This window comes from Artibeus jamaicensis, unplaced genomic scaffold (genome assembly GCF_021234435.1).
Source record: "Artibeus jamaicensis isolate MK-2021 breed Jamaican fruit bat unplaced genomic scaffold, CSHL_Jam_final scaffold_369, whole genome shotgun sequence".
NCBI lineage: Eukaryota > Metazoa > Chordata > Mammalia > Chiroptera > Phyllostomidae > Artibeus > Artibeus jamaicensis.
The window spans coordinates 2,063,481-2,084,777 of record NW_026522042.1 but is presented as its reverse complement, the minus strand read 5'-3'; the positions used below and the strand labels follow the sequence as shown (position 1 = coordinate 2,084,777).

At 57.5% G+C, this 21,297-nt stretch overlaps 1 protein-coding gene across 2 annotated transcripts in view; it reads right to left on the bottom strand.

The window, feature by feature from the left end:
* Window positions 1-21,297, bottom strand: part of ARL15 (ADP ribosylation factor like GTPase 15) — a 303,049-nt gene that overhangs the window by 262,962 nt on the left and 18,790 nt on the right. The window contains exon 1 of one of the 2 annotated variants that reach the window (XM_037145124.2): window positions 14,390-14,468. The exons of the other annotated variant lie outside the window; for it this stretch is intronic. Coding sequence (XP_037001019.1) covers window positions 14,390-14,401 — 12 coding nt within the window. The 5' untranslated portion in view covers window positions 14,402-14,468. Of the gene's footprint in view, window positions 1-14,389; window positions 14,469-21,297 lie in introns of those variants that run through there. 2 annotated transcript variants of the gene reach the window in all.

The window sequence follows — 21,297 nt, the reverse complement described above, 5'->3', positions numbered from 1 at the left end:
AACAAAGGCAAATGTAAAGAGTCTAAAACATACAAATCGCCCCATAAACGTATGGAGAAAAATCAATTCACTGGGTCAGTTGACTCCCGAACAACACAGGTCTGAACAGCACAGGCTCACTCACACAGAGGTCTTTCCCCACTAAATGAATGCATCAGATGTGTTTTCCTAATGACTCTTTAAAAATTGTTACTGAATTTATTGGGGTGACATTGGTTCATGAGATCATATAGGTTTCTGTGACGCATCATCTGGACACTGTACCGTGTGTTCGTCACCCAAAGTCAAGCCTCCTCCCGTCACCATTTCCCCGATTCACCCTCCCCCACCCAGCTCTCCCCCTGGTCCTCCTGCACCCTGGTCTGTGCCTCTGTCTCGCTCTGTTTTGTTTTATTTTGTTTTGTTTTGTTTTGTTTTGTTCTGCTGGGTCCCTCCACCTAGTTCCCCAAGGCCGCCTCCCCCCCCACGGCTGTCAGTCTGCTGTGAGTCTGTTTCGTGCGTGCGTTTATCTCGTTCCTTAGATTCCGCGTGTGAGTGAAACCACAGGGTGTTGGTCTTTCTCTGAGTGGCTGATTTGACTGAGCGTCCTGCTCTCCTGGTCCAGCAGCCTGTTCCCTTCATACACAAAATGTGCTACTGTTCACGCCACTGGTCATCAGTACACTATTAGTGGTGAAGTTTTCGCAGGGTCAGAAGTTACTGGCAGATTTTCAACTGTGTGGGGCTGGCCCCCTAACCCTGGTTCAACACGATACTCTCTTCTCTTAGGTGGTAAGGATTTCGTTTTGCTCCAAATTACAACACTGAGGGAAGAGTGAAGACTCGGAATTGTGTGGAAGAAACTTCCCTCTTCCCTCGAGGTTCTTCTGGCTGGTCTGGTCCTCAAACAGACATGAGACAGATGAGCAGGGGAAAACAACCAAACCGAATACCTGCCTGTGAAGGGAACCCACCTGCAGGAGAGGGTCGGAGACAGCAGGGAACTGGGCACAGGAGACGTCCTGAGCTAGGGATGAGGTCGTGCACCTTGGGGACTTCAAAGGGCCACGCAGGATGGTAAGAAGAACAGGTTTAGTAAATAGAAGTTTGCCCCGCTCCACAGATAAGCCAAAGGAGGTTGTCTCTGATAATCTCCAGTTACAGGCAAGATCACTGATTCGAGTTCTCCTGGGTGGTTTAAGGGAGGGGCAGAAGTTCCTCCTGAGCCTGAAACTGCACTTGCCTTGAGCTCCAAGGAACCTGCCTACCACCGAGGTGCCTCTCAGGGTGGCTAGCCCGTTCCGAACACCTGTAGAATGTATGAAATGGAGTCTCTGTGACCAAGCTGCTAAAATTATTCACACTACGAACACTCAGGTGTGCTTAGGACACTATTTCTGTCCTAAGCAGCCTGGGAACTCAAGCTTTCTCACACTTTCTAGTCAAGGCCTGGTTATACCTCTGCCCCCCCCCCCATATAGCCCTGTGGTTACCCCCCTGAAGGACTCACGTGTACTCCCTCTAATACGCAATGTCCAGACCACCGGAGGTGACCAGTCCTCCAGCCACCCATCCCGTGGACCACCCACCGTCGGCTGATGATGGTTCTGGACCGACTCTCAGGCTGAGAGCGCAGGACTGACAATTCTCAAGAATGTGCTTCGTGCTTCCAACTTTCCCTCCCCCTCTGGGCACCTCCGAGTCTTTTCCTGGCCATGTTCCCCTTCTGCGAACTCCGAGACCCTAGAACTAACGAGCATCGTGTGTTTCGGCATAGCCTCCGGACTCTCTCTGGGTCCAGTGGACAGCAGCAGGAGTTGACATGAGATGACCTACACGATGGCTGTCACTGTCACACCTCGCTGGCCAGTGCAGCGGGGGACTCAAATGTTGGGAAACTTGAGTTTCAGGTAATAGCTAAGAAGCTGAGTGACCAATGCACGTAAAAGCCGTCGTTTCAGGAACTGAAGGTGTGCGTGGCCCGCCCTGACTGACCCCAGGAGCCCGCAGGCAGGTCCCCCTTCGAGCCTGGGAGGAACTGCAGGCCCCGGAGATGGAATCTGAGCCACTGTGCTCCAGGGGGAGACGCCCACTGCCCAGGGCACAGATAAGGCACCAAGGTCAACAGATGAAAGAATGCTGCAGCTTTTGATCTGGAATTCCCTGAATTCCAAACCCCTTGCCTACACTTTTCCTTATTTAAAAAAAGGTCGGTTTGAAATGGAATGTGAGCCGGTCTGCTAGGGTACAAACCCACTGTCTTCTCAGGTCGTCGGCATCTGAACAAAGTGTCCAGGGAGATTCAATGGCTGTCTCTGCTTCTCCAGCCTGGCAGTGACCGGCCGCCTGAGGGCCAGCTTCCCCGGTTTCAGACACATGGAATGCTCAACGGGTGTGGAGCAGTGCCAGCACGGGCCCTGACTCCTGACCGCCCTGTGACTGAGCAACGGCCACCATGTCCTGTCCCCAGCAGCCCTACTCGGCCCCGAGCCAGCCCATTGGGCCTTCAGTCCTCCTTTTTTCGTGTTTTTCCTCTTTTCCGCGTGCCTCCTGTCTTTCTCAGCACTGCTGTCTTTTCCAAAGAGCCCTGCCTTCTCGGGGAGACCGCCCTGAGTAGGTCAGCCCCAGGCTGCCATCTCCAAGCGCTAGGACCCAACTGTTTGTCTCCCCGGAGGCCCAGGGCATCCACAGCGCCTCCTCCAATACCGAGTTGCAAACGAGCCCATTTTTGTTCCTATCGCTTTCCTCACTGTCCCACTTTCACCCCCGTAGGCAGTGACCAGGCAGACAAAGGAGCGCCAATGACATAGCTTTGCTCCACATAGGGGAGGAAAATCTTAAAGTGGTCCGCACCTGGGACCCCGTAATTTTGCAGGTAGGAGCTGAGCTTAAGGACACAGTTGTGGATGTTTATACTGGAAATGAACTATCGCTCACCCTGCCCACACCTCCCTCCCCGAAAGCCATCCAACCCGAAGGCCCAGCCTGGCAGATGGGCTCAGAGGGGCTCGGCCACCACAGACCGACACCTGGCCTACGACCCGAGCTGGAAGGAGAAAACGGGCCACATCCCCTCCAGCAGAAACTCCCGTTTGGAAACGAAATCGTGCTACAAGCTCTGGCTGTAAGTGGCAATGTAAGTCAGGGCCAGCGACCTCGGGGAGCGGAAAATAAGGTTCAACAAAAACTAAGCAGATGGGCTGTTTAATTTTTATTATAATAATAATGGAAGAGAAACACACACAGGCCAGGGAAGAAATAACCCAAGGACCCGGTCGCTTGTCAGGGGAGAGGCTGCCGCTTTCCTGTGCGTGAGCGAGCGCTGCCTCGGACGGCCGGGCCCACACACGGAACCGCCTCCGGCAAAACAGGGGCAGGTGCCTGTTTGCCGACCACAATTGCTGGGTGCTCCTCCGGCTGGGTCTCTTTTCAGAGCCGCATATAAACAACGGGGTATTGACTTACATTGTTTGCTGCCATAACAATACCACCTTGTGTTTACAAGACACACGTAAGTGCAGGTCGGAAGCCGTCTGCACACAGCAGTTGAGCCCTCGGGACTGTCCCACCCGGGGGACCAGGCGGCTGGGCTTACTCCAGGTCAGAAGCCAACCTGCCATGCTGGGTGGGTGCTCCCGGAGCGGCACATGTTTCTGTTCTTCCTTGTGTCATTCATACTTCTAGCCCCGTCTTTAGATGAAGACCTAAAGCAGCTTACTATTAAAAAGAAAAGTGGGCCGTCGGCCACCCCAAAATACGCCTCTTTGGGGTGCTGATTACCCTGTCTGGCTGGTGTTAAGGTGCAGCAGCCCAAGAGGAAGCTCTGAAACCGGGTAAAAGGGACCCTTTGTGGAGGATCCCGAGTTTGTAAGCGCAGCCTCCACCTGTGCAGGGTCTCTGTCCCCAGGCCACCCACGGTGCCATCACCCCTGCTTCCCGGTCGCTTCCTGTGGCTGACCCTCTCTCCACCCATAACATCTTTCCACTTCAGCCGAAGGTGGCATTTAAGGTGACGGCTCCCCCGCCCCACGGTGGGGAGGTAACCAGGTGTCCCGGCCGGCTGCAATGTAAACAGGAGGCAGACATGCTATTCAGCTCCATAGTCTGTTTCTCTCCCACTAGTCTGCCTCGGGCCAATCCGATGATTAGAGCAGCCAGCAGAGCCCTGACCGGCAGAAAGAAACCCTTCCTCTCCAACAATTACTCATCCCTAAAGAGCTCAACTCCAAATGTGTCTACTCGCTCCTGGAAGTCCTGGAGGCAAGGACCCTGCATGAAAACATAGTTCGCCCTCTGCCCTAGAAGAGTTCCAGAACAGAACAGTTCCAGCCTCACGAGGCACGTGAACTCTGTCTTCTGCCAAAGCCCCCAAGGCAGCTCAAGACCCTCTGGTCGATGAACCGCCACCCAGCTCAGAGGCGGGGTGGAGGGGCAGGGCTTGGGAGGGAAAGCCAGGTTCTCCCCGAGTTTAGCCAGAGCTGCTGAGGAACGTCAGGGCCGCAGGCCCAGGTGCCCACGGGAGCCCCCCGGGCCCAGTGGGGGCTCAGTGGTGGAGCCAGCCGCCCTCGGCCCCAGAGGCTGTCGGGAGTCCATAGGACACACGCCTTCTTGTACCCAGATGACCCTGCAGACCAGCCCACAGGGCAGTGGCAGGACTGTACACGTGCCGTGGAGACCAGTCCCCACACCTACCAAGCTCTGCCGTCCCTCTGCTCTGGGTCCGGGACACAGTGGTCTCCAAGTGACGGGCGGTGGCCTCACAGCACACCCAGGGCTCTTCAGAGCCACCAGCACCCAACAGGCATAGACACTAGGGACAGACAGACAGGGGTGGCCCACAGGGTGCTCACCCACCCGACAAGCAGGCCCCACTCCACTCCCCTTCCACACACACACACACACACACTTTCTCTCTCTTAACTGGGGGGCTGGTCGGTGTCAGCCTGTCCCGCTACCAGTGCCTGGCGGTTCCTGCCAGAGGCCAGGGTGGTAAACCGAGAACCACAGGCAAGCCCATCCCTTCTTTCTAGGCCCGAGAATGGAGTGTGCAGAAATGCTGTGTTTGCACTAACCTCCTCTGTCCCCATAGGGACATCAGTTGAAATCCCCTGAAGTGCTCAGCAAGGGGAAAAACCCAGGTTAGAGGGGGTGCCAGAAAGTGCACCCAGGGGCTCAACAGGCTTCCGTGGGTAAGCTGAGGCCGTGGACAGCAAGGCGTTCAAACCGTCAACCGTGCTGCAGACTGTCACGCTGAAGGGGAGGTGAGGGCCACCGCGGGTCTGCACCGCGGAGAGACACAGGCACAGCAGGATGAGCAAGGGCGTGCTCTCCACAAACAGGACGGCCCGTGGCGCGTCACTGTCACAGCCTGACGGCACACTGCCGGCCGGTAGTGAGCAAAGGGCTTTCTTGCCCCAGACCAGCAAGTAGAGAGACTGGAAAGCAGACACCAAGCATTAACGGAAATCACAGAACAGGGTGTCTGTCCGGAACACCTTCGGAAGGTCCGGCCGACCCAGTCAACCCAGACATTCAAGTGTGGGAAGATGGGCGAGGGTGCGTTCCACAGCCTGCCACCCTGCTCCCAGGTGGATGACACTGGCCAGCGTTCCGGGATGACACGACCTCTGTGCAGGGCCCGCAGCCATCCTGGGGTGGCACACACAGCACGGGCGTCTCCGCGTCCCCACCTGGGAACGGCGTCCGGTGCCCTACGGGCCTCCGCCTGCACGCTCCCCACCCCCACCCAGCACCGCCCTGAGCTGGAATGGGCACAGCAGAAAGGGACGAGGGGCCAGGGGGTCCTCCAACCCCAGCGCCCACAGAACCCACCTTCCCCACGGATTTGGCCCCCTCAGCCCGACACAGCCCCCCAGCCACCGCTGCCTATGACTGTGACGTCACAGGGCCATTACAATGAAGGCTGGAACGCCCAGCTATTTTCCTTGGAGATGTCCAAAGGTGCCACCTGCTGCTTCTGAGTCTGGTCTCCCCTCTGGCTCCCCAGGAACTAAGGAAGGGGGCGAACAGGCCCTAGAAGTCCCACTCGCATTAACCCAACAGAAAGACCACGTGGGGTTCAGAACCAGGCACCCCAGCTGTGTCTCTGTGGCATGCGGGCTGTTTGGAGCGAAAGGCAACTCCAGCCGAGGGCTCAGGCCAACCTTGTGCCCTCCCCGGACCCCCTGCAAGAACGTGGATTAGGGGTCTTGCCCACCACGGGAGATCATCAGAGAGAGAGCCCTTCTGACCCGTCTGCAGGACAAGACAAACGTCTGCTCACTAACCATCCGCTCTTTACCGTCCTGCAGCAGCCCTGAGCCCCCGGGGCACCGTGCGCACCTCGCCCGAGCCGGGTGTCCTTCCCATGTCCCCTTTCTGTCTCTAATTCTCATGCGCAGTTTGTGGGTGCCCACATAGGTGCATGTGTTCCACTTGGTTCTTTTCTCTTGTTAATCTGCCTCCTGCCTGTCTGACTAGGAGACAGGCCGGCAGAGCCTGGGGCAAGAGGAACCTCTGCCCCTCCCCACGTGGGCAGTGCTCAGACCGGCCGTGACTGGGGGGCGGGGGAACCCAGGGAAGAAGCCGCTGCACTCCCGAACCAGGAAATGAACACCCTCCTGATTTCGGCCCTTCCTACAGGAAACTCTCCACAAAATACACAGAACGTCTCTCTTGCCTCCGAGGGGCAGGACGGGCCTAAACAGGAAGGAACTGAGGCCTGACAACAACTCACGGGCGGCCGCCTGGAGGGAGACTCCGGGGCCAGAAGCAACGAGCAGACCGGAGATGGGGAGAGGTGAAGGAGCGCACCCAGAGTCCGGGATCCTCGCTCCGAGCCCCAGCCCCAACCTGAGTCCTCAGTGAGGGGGCGGGGGGGGTCCACTCCCCAAACCGCCAGGCACAGAATTTGAAACGCAGCCCACAGACTGGGCGGACCCCATGCTTCCCGCATGGTGTCTGGGCCGTGGCTGTCCCGGCACCCCCACCTGCTGTGGGCACACCTGGCCTCATGTCCTGTGGGAGACAACGCCCCCTTCCTGCCAACCACGCTCGTCGGCAGACTTCACTCTCCCTGCAGCTGGACCAGGGACTGACAGGACGGGCTTTCCTGTTGGTGCGTCCCGCCGCGCTCCCACTTCTCACACGGACCCAGAGAGCCTTCCACAGCCATCAGGCGATTCCTCAAGGGTCGGGACGCCGTCTCATCTCTGGAGCCTCGCAGCGTCCTCAGCGTGCAGTAGAGGCGCCAGAGACCTTGGCCACACTGAACGGGGCATGTGTTGGGCACGGAAAGATCGGGACTGAAGACGCCAAAAACCTGGAGAGCGCCAGCAGTCTGGGTTTCGTGACATCTGTGATCGTGCAGCATGGGCACCAAAAACGCCCTTAGAGAACCTCTAGTCCGGTCCTCCCCTTTCACATCCAGCCAAAAACTAATAAGTCTCGGGACAGGCAGGTGAATCCACCGGGTACCTAACTCTCCATGTCCCTAGGCCTGCACCAACTCTCTCTCTCTCTCTCTCTCTCTCTCTCTCACACACACACACACACACACATACCCATTATATCCCCGCCTCTTTTGGGAGAGTGGGGGGGGGGTCATTTTCTCTTAACATCTACAAATAAACAAGGATAACTTCCAGTAAGACTCTAGTAAATTGGGTCCCCAATTTACTGTGAAACTTGAAGTTTCACAGTAACTGCCCCAGAGAGCACTGTGCTGTTTAAATGCACAGCTGAACCAAGGGTCCATGTGCCGCGTCTGTCTCGGACAACGCATGTCTTCTGAACACAGCCTTCCCTGAAACCCATCCAGCCCCCGAGGAACCCGAGTCCTGAGGTGACACACTGTGTGTTCACAGCCACCTCCCTGCAGGGTCTGCTGCCCCTGCCTCTCCCCTGTAAGAAGCCAATCTCCCCTGCAGACCCGTCTGCACACAGAGTGCCCCCCTCCCACACACGCCCCTGAATTCCTGGGGGTTCCTGCGTCTCTTCGACAACCTTTTCATCTCACATTCGAGCCACCACCTAAACTTCCAGCCTCTTTAAACACAGCAAAGCTCACGAGATGTGGAATCAGCAGCAATTTTCCTGGGAATTTCATTCAAAATCATCATTTTCAGAAAAGAACACGGTCCAGATGACAAAGCGTGTAGCCCAGCATCATTCAACGAACGGGCGGGGCCTGCGTCGGAGCCTGTCTTCCCGCCCCGTCTCCCTCGGGCCTCGGGGGGACTGAACACGGACCATCGAGGACCTGGCACTGAAAGTGGCCTCCTCACTGAGACATGGTGGTGCCCCGGTGACCTGTGACCTGTGACCTGTGACCAGGCCTGAGATGGGAACTGAGGCAGCGCAGGAAAGGTCTAGAGTTTGCGGGTTTTGTCCTTTCCGCCTGTGACAGCAAACAGCTACCTTCTCCCACCTCTAATAAATGAAACAATGATAAAAGATGCTGATCTCTCCAGCCACCAAGTACAGCTGGGAGCCTTTCCTTTCCTCTTCCTGGGAACTCATTAAAATGAACATTTTTCCAGTTCCAAACTGGTTAAACGTTCTAATTCCTACACTAGCTCACCGGCCCTCACCCCCCAAAATACTCAGTCTGTGTTCCTTTCCAATGAGAAGTTGAGACGGGAAGTTCAACGATGAAGTTCAGCGAAGTGAACAGGCACTTGAATTCCTTCTGCCCAGCACCGGCCACAAACAGTAACCTTTGGGAATGAGGGGCATTAGTGGAGCCGCCGGGCAGCGGACCCGTGGGCTTATCTTCCCGGCAGGCCGCCCCGGCGTGGACGGGGTCGGAGCACACGGCAGGGAAATGGCAGGGCAAGGCTGCTACACTGCTGCTGGCCGCTGACAGGCCACGGTCAGGGAGAGGTGACAGGGCCCACAGCTGGCGCTATTTGGTGTGTTTGTTGCTGTTTAATATCAACTATAGGCTGAAGCGCATTATGCATTTATTAAAAACAAAAGTGCAAAAAAACCCTAATACCATTAGTGGTTCTGTGGCCCTGCCGTCACTGCCGGCCGTGTGACCCTGGAGCCCACAGAGGACGGGCTGCGGTGCAGACGCCCCGCAACCCGCCACTCTCACCGCGAACAAACGGAACAGGGTTAGAGAGCAGGCGAACACAATGAAGCCGCGCTGCTTAAAGACTCCCCCACCCCGCAGCGAGCAGAAGAAAGGGGTCGCAACGTGGAAAGATACGGACTGAGGGGAAAGGTAATATTTTGGTCTTGGGATGTGAAATGCTGAGGAAGATATATGTCCTGTGCTTCCCGGCCATTGTCTGTCCCCCGATGGCCCGGGGACAAAGGAAACAGGAAACTGGAGTGAGCAAGGCTGCTAATGAATGAACGGGCCAAAGGGCAACCAGCCGCCTCTGCTCTGGAAGACCGCCAAGACTGCACCCACCCATCCACCCGACAAACCCTCGCTGAGGGCTGCCTTCGGGCCGGGCAGGGGTCTGGACAACGGGCAGGCGGCAAACCGAGCGGACAGAGCCCCGGCTTCCGCAGGCCTCCAACATGGCACCTCCGACTCACAGGTCCAAAGCCAAGGTCATCTCTCCCCCAAGGTCATCTCCTTGCCCACTACTCCTTCTGTGGGCCCCGTCTCAGGTCAAGAGCTCACTCATTTCTCCTGGCCACTAGCTCCCAAGTCATGTTTAAATGCTACCTTGTTGTAAATATCCACATCCATAAATGAAACTGCTAATCTCTTCCACACTAAAAGCTCACTCAGTGACGTAGAATTTGAAAAACATTACTCCTTTTAATAAGAAAAAAGAAAAGAAGAAGCTCCTCTTCAGTCTTATATCATTTTGTTTTCATCATTTTCTTCTTGAAGGCATGTGTCTTTTCCAGATCCCCAACAGAATTTTCATCTTAATGTGGTTTTATGATGGAAAATCTCGTACTGATCACTGTATCTGCTTCCCTGACAGTAAACTGGCTATAAAACCTGAGACAGGCCAGGACAGCGGAGCAGGGAGACTGACCCAGGTAGCGGAACAGACTGGCCAAGCAACTTACAGCCAGATGCAGAAGGTCACCTCCCTGGAGATGCCATCTGGCCTCAGCCAGATGGCAGCTCCAGGCCCAGAAAAGCAGCAAAACCAGGCAGGTGACCCCGGGACCAGCCGCAGTGACCGATGAGCCCCCGCCCTAGGGCTGGCCAATCGGCAAAGCCCACCCGAAAAACCGATGACTGTCCTGCTGAAACCGCCCCAGCCCCGAGACCTCCCCTACGCACTCCAGACAAGAGCAGGACCACGCCCCTCCCTCCCCCTCCTCCTCCACAGGCTGCACCTCGATTCTAAGGCCCCACGAGACCTGCAACCAGGGGAGCAGTGGGCAGTGGCAGCTCGTCCCAGGCTCACCCCCCAGACCTGTCCCCAAGGCCCCCTTTTCTCTGACACCCCAGTGGGCCGGGGCAGCCCCACCTGGGCTCTCTGTCCCTGGCTTTCTGTCCCTGGCTCTAATAACCGCACCTTCACAGCCACCTGGACTTGTGTGGGCAGATCTTTCCTGTCCAAGTCAAGAGCCCACACACTCCACGTGGCCCCAGGCAGGCCCGCTCTGGGCCAGGTCTTCGGGGGTTAACACTATTGCAGGTCATCAGTATGACTGTTAACGATCAGATGACTACTGGAGTATACTCGCCCTCAATTTTGTTGAAAGCCGAGCACAAAAGTGACTAATCTGGTCACAGGAGGGCCACCCACTTTCTGAACACCAACGCCACGTTTTGATTTTCCTTGTTTTAGGCCCTGGAGGTTTTGGTCCTGAGGCCCATGCAGCACAAGGAGATTCCGTGGGCAGCACAAGTACCTGCTCTCCCCTGGAAGTGGACCAGCTGTGCGGGGGGGGGGGGGGGCCACTAGGTGGAAGAGGGGCTTCCTTCAAGCACAGCCGCGCCCACGCACCTCCGGAAGGGTCTCCATGCTTCCCGCCCCCGCACACTGACGGCAGCCCTGCTCATTCGCTCATTCAGCCGTCCTGCCAGGACTCACCCGGCCCCTGCAACAGGGCAGCGCTGGCGCTGAACCAGCCACCCCCGTCCGAGCGGAAAAGCTCACCTGTGGGGTCCTCAATGGCACCTGCCAGGGTCGCCCAGCCACCTGGAACCCCAGGGAGGCCCTGCCCTCACCACTCCAAGAAGCTGTGCGCCCAGTCAGTCCACAGTCAGCCTTGAGCAACCGAGCGTTGCCAGGGCCCTGGCCGAGCCCGAAGGATGGCCGAGGACACCGGCCTGTGTTGCAGGGGGTCACAGGGGCAAAGTCTCTCACCCCCAGCCACTGGGGGTGGACTTGTAAGCTAGTGTTTCATTAAATTTGAGCTCTGCAAAAAAAGACCAAACCTTCACCAGGGCCAGTTCTATCTTCCTCTACATACATTAATATTAACCTGTGGGCTCGGCTTAAAAATCTAAAACACGCCTTTGTCCCCAAGCTATGAACATGAGTAAATCACATCCTAGACAGCGACCGTGTTCTGGAATAACTTTGACAAAAACAAGTCGCTCTTTCTATTGAGAGAAAGGGACGCATCCCAAGGACTAAACACTGGTCAGCAAACAGACTCCAGCATCCGTGAAAAGAGACAACATAAAAATTTCCCTGGGTGGAAATTTCCATCAACTAGATGCACTCTTGTTAGGGGACCCCATGCCACTTACACAGGAACATCAAAAACGCCCGGAGTTCCCGAGTTAAATGACTCTAAATGTTTCTTATCCAGCAAAGGGCCTCCCCACCCAGCTGCGGCTGACAACGACCACAAACCAGGTCCACAAAGGCCCCTTGTAAAGAATGGCCCTCGGGGAGCTACCAGCTAACTTCCCGCTGCCTCCCTTTGTTTTGTCTTTTTTTAAAAAAAGAAAAGCCAGGATAGGCACAGTCAGCAGAGGAGAATGCGGCATTTCCTGCGAAGCTGAGTTAATAGAAAATACACCATCACAACTTCCTCCCCCCTGGAGACCGTACAGGCACAGCCGCCAGTCCACACCGCCAAGCCACGAACGTGCGGGCAGCCGAAGGGCGAGCGGAGCCGCCCACGACCCGTGAGACAGAAGGGACCCGTGAGACAGAAGGGACCCGTGAAAGGCAGACTCACAGCGCAAACCCCAGCTGCGCCACGGCCCCGAGGAAAACTGCCTGGGACGGAGTGCGTTGTTGACCGACACCTGGATCCAGAGGGGGAGAGACCCTCCGAGGTTCCATCTAGATCGAAACCGCACACATCTGAAAGCATGCCAAAACCTGAGCAAGCCTGACTCCAAACGTGCTACGAAGCTGTGATGCAAAAACACACACAGTGTGGGGCGTCCCGAAGGGATGCCTCGGGCGGTCTGTGGATTTGGGGCACGGCCAGAACCTGTCAGCCACAGATTCAGGTCCGTGAGGAATTAAAATACATCCGTCAGTCACCAGTGGTGAATAAGATAAGTCAGCACCGCGTACCCCTGACAGGATGCACTGAGGACACCGTGTCATCTACCTGAAGTTCCAGCCACAGGCGTTTTGCACGCACCCAGCCGTGAAGGAACAGTGACACGGAGCTGGCGGAAAGGTGCTCTGCAGAGCAGCTGGCCCGGCCTTTCCAAAACAGCCACTGAACTGGAGACAAAAATGTGGAGGAACTCCTCCAGATTAAACTCAACCAGCATACACTGCACATCTACCGCCTGGGAGGCGGCAAGCGTGGTAGCTCAGGGGTGAGAACGTGGTATAAATCAACTCCACGCGGAGCCCAAATCCAGCCCCCAGCCCCCAGGCACAGACAGGAATGGCGCCGTGCGAGCTCTACAAAGTAAGGGTGCAACAGCGCCGCCCCCCAGGCCAGAGAGTTTGATGAATCCATCCATAAAGGCCTCCGCACACTGAGGAAGTTCTCGGGAGACGTCAGCGGAGGTGGTAATGACAAGGGTGCAGAACCTGCAGATGCTAAGGACAGAAAATGGGGACCTGGGGTGAAGGGTCATGCCCCGCGGTCTGGTCAGAGAAAAACCAACAACCGACAGCCAACACGAAGACAGTGAGACACAGCACTGGGGACGCCCTGGGGGCAGCGTGGAACCGGAGTCGGAGGTGGTGGAAGGCTTCCCGGGAGAGGCGGCAGCTGGTGGCTCCAGGGTGCCAGACAAGCCCACACCAAGCCCAGGAACGGAAACACGGGGCGGGCCAGGAGCCAGAAACAGCTCTGTGTGCCCAGAACACACAGCGAGGGGGCGGAGGGGGGCGGGCAGGGAGGCCGGTGGGTGCAGGGCAGCCCAGGCTCGGTGCCTCACAATCCGAGTTAAGGGTTCCGGGCTTCACCTTGAACTCTGACCGGAGGCTGGGAGAGGGTCGGCGCCAGCAAACCTGCGTTCCTCAGGCTGCTGGCTGCACGGGGGAGAGATGGCTGAGGGGGCGAGACCTGGGAGAGGGCAGACCAGGCGGGAGGAGGCTGCTCGGGTTTTCTTGGTGGGAAGGGCTCGTGCTGGAGCCCAGGTGAGAGCAGCGGTGAGGACAGACGCTAGGACGGGGGGCGTGTGGGCAGACCCGGGGATGGGTGAGAAGAGGCGGCAGGGCAGCTGCGGACCAAGCCCAGCTCCGGGCACGGGCCGTGGCAGCTGCTTGGGCCGGGGTGCCAGTCACCAGGAAAGGAAGCCTGGGCCACGAGCAGGTCCGGGTGGCTCCCACTCACGGGCAGGGCCACTGGAGGTCTGCGGCAGACGGGCCTTCACCCGAGACAAAAGGGTCCATCCTGCCTTCCCCAGAACAAGACGCCTAAAGCAGACAGGTCCCATCTGGCTCGAAGCTGAGCCCCGACTTCACAAGGCGGTTAAAAAAGAAAAGGCAGTCCTGTCTGTCTGAGCACTTCGCAGTGCAAATCTCTTCCAGCGTAAACGAACAGCAGCCTGTGACGGCGGCTCTCAACAGGCTCCCAGCACTCCTCCGGTGCCCCGCCAGGGACCCCCGCGGCGTGCGCCAGGCAGCCTCCCCCCCTCTGAGGACATCACTTTGTTCAGTAAAGACGGAAAGCCGCCCTAAACTCTCACTGCCCAGGTCACAAGCATGTCTCCCCCACATACAGCCTCTGCAATACGACCGTCAGGAACAGCACCGACCACACGTGTGCGTGCGTCTGTGGACAAGCGTGCAGGAGTGCTGACATGCACGAACTAAACACGGGATCCAACCTTGGCCATGAAGTCCCCGTGACCGATCTAACCCACACGAGTCACAAACACAAAGTCACTCTGGCAGCCACACTGGGCGCCCCCCACGGCTCCAAGGGACCCTGACTGTCCCACACCTTCCTGCAGGTGCACCGCACAGCCCCGCCATGCCAGCCCCCGAAGGAGACAGCGGTGGGCCCCCAGGCCCGTCCTCCTCCCCCTTTCGGGCGAGCTCCTTACCAGATCCTCCATGTCCAGGCCTCCCCAGTAGGAACAGAGCGTATGAGTCAGGCCGGGCACTCGGGAGGCGAGGGGAGGGGTGTGTGCGGCTGGTGGGTCGTGCCCAGAAACCAGTCGCCCGGCCCCCGCTTCCTCTTTCCCACAGACTCACAAAGTGCCCGAGTGGCCGGCCACCCGCAGCAGCACGAGAGCAGAAGTGCCCCAGCGACAGGACGCTGGAAGGAGCCGAGCCCCTGAGGTCTGGAGCAGCTGCGGGCTGGACTCCTGACTGGCCACCGGGGCAGATCTCTATCTGAGACAGAAACTTGTCCTGCGAGGACACGGCTGTTTGATCTTCGGTGAAACGGCCACCCCCCCACCTCGATGGCCTCACCTCTGCTCCACTGAAGCCCTTCAGTCGAGGTGTCCCTCCCTGCGGCTGAGAGCTTTTCATTTCTTCGGCGTGACGGCAGACGGCTCAGCATTCCAGAGTTTACAGCAAACAGGCGAGCTGCAGTCTCCCCAGAGCACGGGACAAACAGGCCCGGTCAGCCCGTGCCTCGGCGTGGCTGGGCGCTAAACCCGCCCGGCCTCCGATCTGCTGCGAGTTCGCAGAGCCCACGTGCAGGCCTTCCAGTCCACTGACAGGCATCCGACCTTGGTGTTGGACATGACAATGACGCCTGAACCCAGCACCAGGGCTTGTCTACATGACTTTCCCCCCAGGACGGTCCGAGTCCTCTGCACTCACCTCTGCAGTGCCAGGGGTAGGTGAGACTATCGCGTCCCTTCCCTCCTCCACCAGGTGTGACGCCCTACTCCCCGAGATCTGTGAGTGCCTGCCCTTGCAGGCGTGAGAAAGGGTCCTGAGCTGGGAAGCTCAGCCTGGGCGGTCCAGGCGGGGCCCATGTAACCACAGCAGTCCTTATATAAGGAGAGGGGCTGGAGAGTCAGATGCCTCTGAGAAGGGGTGGGAGAATTAAGGGCGGAAAAGAGAGACAACAAATGAGGCAGAAGTTGGAGTGTCCTTGTGGCTGGAAGGGGGCCGTGAACCAAGGGGACGGCAGCCAGTGGAAGCCCCAGAGGCCTGGACTGTATCCTCCTCTGGAGCCCCCGGCAGGACCCCAGCCCTGCCCCACCTCGCTGGCCAGCGAAGCCCACCTCAGCCTCCTGCCCCCCAGAATGCCACCACAACCATCACGCTGCTCTAAACCACTGAATGTGTGGCCACTTGCTTCGGCAGCGAGAGGAAGCCTTATACCAGCCCCATATCTTGTAAGAACACAATCAAAGCTTAGGCTAGGAGTGCTTCAGACCTAAAGAGGCACACGGAAATGAGCAGTTTTACTAATGCACAGTTATTAATACCATTATTAATAACGCACTATGGTTTTTCCCTTCTGCTGTGATAGCAGATGGAGCTCTCCCTGCCCCTCCTCAGAATAAGAGGCACGGAAGCTGACTCTGAGCGTGGAGGGGAGTGGAGGAGGGGGGCGTGGACACAGGGGGCAGCTTCAACACCAGTTACAGCCGAGTAAAGTGTGACCACTGCCCACCGCTTGTTTCACAATCGGTTATTGCTCTCAAGGGTGAATGTTGTATCGTTCCGCCAGTACCACAGCATCTGATACTTTCTGCAAAGTCAAAGGAGACGTTAAAGAGGTTTTAAAGCTCGTACTAGTCACCCAAGTCCCTCGCATGGTGTTCTGCTGGAGGCGTTGGGGCAGATCTCACATCCGCCACCGGACTGAACGGCAGTGCACCTGGGTGCTGGGTGCGGTGAGAACCACAAGGCCACGTGCTCCCAACGGCACCCCCAACGGCGCCGTCCTTGGGGGCGAGATGGACTGGCCAGGCCTCATCCATCCCGGGCCCCTGAGCTCTTACTTCTGATCAAACAGGTTCAGGAGGTGAGAGAGGTGCCCTGAGGCTCGGGTCCCTGCTCCCCGCCTCGTCCTGCCCCCGGACACCACCAGGAGTCCCCCACCGCGCTTCCGGCTCCTGACGGTTCCCAGCTTAGCCCGACATTCCGCCTGCCCTGGCGCGCCCTCTAACCCAGAGCCAGTCCACACCTGACCGCAGAAGGGTCATTTCAAGGTCCCTTTGTGGAGTCCAGCCTGTTTCCTTCGCCAGGATTTGGTAAAGGCACAGCCCCCGATTGTAATGCAAACTCTTGGCTGAACCCACTTCCCCTCCTTCCTCCTGACCAGAACACAGGAGCGCAGCTGAAACGGTCCAGACCCCGCGTGACAGGGCCGCTTTTGTCTCAGAAACTAAATCACTTCTTTGTGAGGCACCGTGGTGCGGCCCTGCGGGGAGCACACGCCACCCCTCGCCGCACGGGAGGAGTCCCCGCCTCGGTGCTCCCTGCTTCCCTGTCTCCGTGAGTTCCGGGACCTGGCAGCTGCTGTCAGTCCATCACCGAGGACGGGACGTGTTCCTACCTGTGCCTCAGCCCCTGCCCGGCACACAGGGCTGCTGTCAGGACTCAGCAACGACACCTCATCCCCTTCCACCGTCTGGAGAGAGCCCTGTCTGCTGCGGACAGTGGAGGGATGCGGGGATGGTCCGCACGGGCGGCCCCCCTTGTCCCGGGGGATGACGGCCATTAAGCTGGCCCACGCCCAAAGCTCAGTTTGCACTCACCGGGCACATGCATTTATTTAAACTGGGCGTTTTCAGCGTTTCTGTCACACATACACACAGGGGTGGGGAAAAGCAGGCTTACAGTTGTTCCCCTGGGAAATACTACAATCATTAATACATGATAATGAACTCTGGGGTTCGTGCACTCATGACTGTAAACCTACTTTGGCCCACCCCTGTATGTACATATATGAATATATATGATTTCATTTTTGACTTGCTCATTTCAGACGATGGATTCCTAACACGTGAGAACTGCACTGTTCTCTCCTTATTTTTTAAGTGCCCGATCAGCTGCTATTTGGCAATGACGTCAGAAACACGCAGAAATAAGAGTCAGTTGATCACCGAATGCAGTTTCTCGTCCTGCAAACCCAGGCACAACTTTGCAAATCCCCTCCTCTGCTTTTTGTTTTACTTAGAATGGAGCATTTATTTTCAACAGGTGATACAAAATAATTTTCAGGCTTATGTTCTTTATTTACAACTCACGAGGTTCTCCCCTCCTGGCGAGAGTCCCCTTGGGCGCCACACAGCACCGCAGAACGGCGGCGGCTCCGACTTCTCCCTCCTGGATCCGGAGGCCGGAGGTCCCAGAGCAGGGTGCCGGCTCCGTGGGTTTCCGGTGAGGGCCCGCATCCTGGCCCTGCCTCCTCCACGAGGCCTCCAGGAGCAGGGAGAGCAAGCCCTCCACGACTCTCTGAAAGGCTGAGTCCGCCCTGAGGCTGTATCTGCAGCGGGTCAGGCCCCAGAGCGCCGGTTCCCAGACACCTCCACTGGGGGTAAGGGCCTCAACCTGTGAAATTTCAGGGAAGGGCGGAGGGGCAGGACACAGCCCAGGGCACAGCACTCCCCCTTCAGAGACAGTGTCTTATCTTAGCATCCTCACTGTGCGGCCTGAGCTCAGAGCGTCTTCCTTCTGTAAAGTGGGACCGAACGCCTGTGTGGGCCCAGGCTGGGTGCTGGTCCACGGGTCCCGACACCAGCGGCCCAGGATGCTCCGGCTCCCGCCGTGAGGACCCTCAGTGTCCGGTGCCTCACGCTCAGCTCTACACGGAGACAAGCACAGTGACTGAATGACAGCTGCCCCCAGGGCTTCTGGTCCACGGGCCCTCCTCACAGCAAAGTGGCTGCCAGCCAGCTCTGGGCTCTGAGGTCCCCGGGCCCGGCCCCCCCTGCCCAGTGAGGCCCAGTGGCCAGGAGAGGCTTCCTCGGAGGCTCTTCCTCCCCAAGCCACTGCCCCCACACCCCCAGCTTCCTGGCACAGCAGTCACTCGTGGGCTGAGGGCCCTCGCCACCTCCTCCCGCTGCCCCCTTCACCTTGCACTGACACGCCCCCAGGTCATCCCTGGCACACCTGGCCCTGGCCTGGCCTCTGCGTCCCAGAGCACACAGAACATTCTCAAAGTGACCCCCACCCCCATGAAACCATACAAGTCACATCTAGCTCCCAGGTCACCTATTCACCTAGACAGAGACAAACATCGCCACTTCCGTTCTGAGGTTGCAAATGTCAGCTACAAAATCCAGCATCTTGAATGAATACGTAAAATACGTGAAAGAGACTCGGCTGAGACGGGCCACTAAAACAGTGACACAGAAGGAACACAGCAGGTCGGCTGCTTCTTCAGTTCAAGTGAAGGCAAAACGGGAAACTGAACTCACCGTAACTCACTGCCACTGAACACGCCTCCTGTGAGCCCCCGTGGGCCAGACGCCGTGAGGGCAACGGGGCGCACAAAGGCAAACGCAGTGGGTCCCCACCCTGCGGGAATCTGCAGCTTGTGTGCACACCATCTACTGAGAACGCCTGCTTCATGCACGTGAAACAAGTTCCTTAAACTTTTTGTGCGCCCACATTCGCCTCCTTGTGAGCACGGTGAGTGAGAAACCAAATCGCTGTCAGTTTTCCTCACCCTTAGAAAAGATCTGGTCTGTGAACGTGAACACACTGTGCTCCCAGCCTGGTCTCGACGCCGCCTCCCCAGGCCTTCAGGGGGAAGGGCCAGGGCACCTGGCCTCTCGGTCTGAGGGTGAGAGAAGCCCTTCACTGGTCCCCCTGAAGGGGACCCCCTGCATGGAGCACCCTGTATTCCGAAATGGAGAAATGGGCGCAGGGCGTTGGAGCGAACTGACACAGACTCACTCGGGGAAAGAGGACCCAAGACCTGGGGTAACACACTTCCTCTCCCGCAGGCGCACTGGGAGCGCGCCGAGCAAGTGCAGAGACGGGCAGCGGGCACCCTGTGCCCACCGCCCAGTGAGAAGGCAGCAGCTACTGAGACTGAAAGGCTTCGAGTCTCTGGGGGCGACCACATCCGCCACGTCCTGCGGTTTACCTCCCCACAACAGAGTGTTGCTGAGATTTGCTGGTTTTGAACTTCGTAGAAATGAAATCGTACTGCATGCATTTTCCTGTAACTTTTTTTCATTCATCACTGTCTGTGAAATGTATCCATTGCACACTGTGTAGCTGGAGTTCATGTACAGGGTGCGGCGCGGATAACGTCCCTTTTTTATTACACTTATTATAAAACTGTAAGCATGTCATTCTGTAACATAACGAGGTCACCCTCAAGGCACATCACATGATATTTTACGGGAAATGTTCAAACTAAAACCATAAATCGTTACACCCAATTACCGCCCTACCGACCACTCTCAGGCAGGCCTTACCTCTGCCGGGCCCTGTGTGTTACCTTTAGCTCCTGTATTTGAGCTGGTGTGTGGCATCCATGACTCATGAACCCAATCCGTCACCATGGGACACGTGTGCCGTGGTGATGGCTGGTTCTTCTGCGCACTGCTGCTGGGAGCGAGCGGAGCCCAGTCGTCCAGCAGTGACACGTGGCGCCTCTGGGTGGGTTTCCTCGAGGCCTGGGGCCCGCGGGCGTCCAGCTTTGTCAGGCTCCGAGTGCCTGTGTGAGTGAGGCGACACCCTCGCTGGCGGGCAGCTGGTCCCCAGAGCGCCACGTGCTCCCGCACGCACAGCCCTTCACGGCGTCTCTGTGACCAGACACGCAACGCTCACCGCATGAATGCCGGCTGTGCAGAGCGCAAGTGAGATCCACACGTTCAGACGTTCCCATCGAGGTTAAAGTGAGGACGAGGGGCTGCATCCAAATCAAGGCCGGCCCCGCAGAACCCACTTCTCCCCTTGTCTCGCTTCTCCTCTCCTGAAGGAAAATCTGCCGAGCCCTGACACCCGCTTTGGGAGCGGGGTTTTCTCGCTCCCTCGGCTTTGCCCAGGCCAGCCCAGGTAAGGCAGAGCCCACGGAGTGCGCACCGGGCGCCCCCTCTCGGGACTGTGACGCGGCTGCAATCCGGCAGCTCAGCGGAAAAAGGCGATCTGTGGTGACGGCTCAGAATTTTTGTCTCCTTAAGTCCTGTTCCAATATCCAACGTTTAATGACAAATTCTTAGACCCCAAGAAATAGCTTTCTAAGCACTTTTAACTCAACTGTTACCAGATCATAAATACCCGCAATTCTCGCAGAAAGTCAGCAGCCTTTGTAGAAAAGGAAAAGCATATCATGGTTACAGACTGAAAGCTCCAGAGGGCTGACCTTAGAGGGAAGACGGAGTCATCAGTCTCCGAATGCCAGTCAGTTCTCCCTTTCAGGTTTACAACTCCTCTCTCCCAAATCCAGTTCCGATTCCAGAAATGCATGTTCATTCACTGGACCACGCATACCAAACACATGTACGGATTCATTTCTTTTAACCGGAGGGCGGTTGTGAGCAGATTAAACTGGTATGGGATGAAGACGACCCTACCAGATACAGCCCAGCACGGCCACCTCGGTTTGCTGCTGCCAAGGGCTCGCCTCTCCATCAGGTTTCTGCCAAAAGTCTCAGCCGGCGAGGCTGTAACCCTGCACCAAGGGGGCAGAGGTGCAGGCGCCCCGACCCCCCCAACACAGCCAAATGGCTTCCAAGGTCGATCCCCCCCAAGGCCAGGAAGCCGTGCCAGACCAACGCTGCAAGAGGCCCTGCCGCTTCAGATACCCACCGAAACTGAATCCTGCACGTTTAGGAAAACCGGTAAGGAACACAGCAGAAGCCAAACGCTATGTGCACGGACATTCAAAATGAAATCACAGCAATGCAAAAATCAAACGCAAAACGTAAACTCTCAAAGGGTTCTGAACATTCGCTGATGCTCTTGTTCAAACAAGTAGTTGCTGATTTAATGTTGGGGATCATTTCTGACCCTGGCCAGGGAGCTCCGTGGGTCAGAGCAGCGTCCCAATACGCCAGTGTTGCAGGTTCCAGCCCCGGTC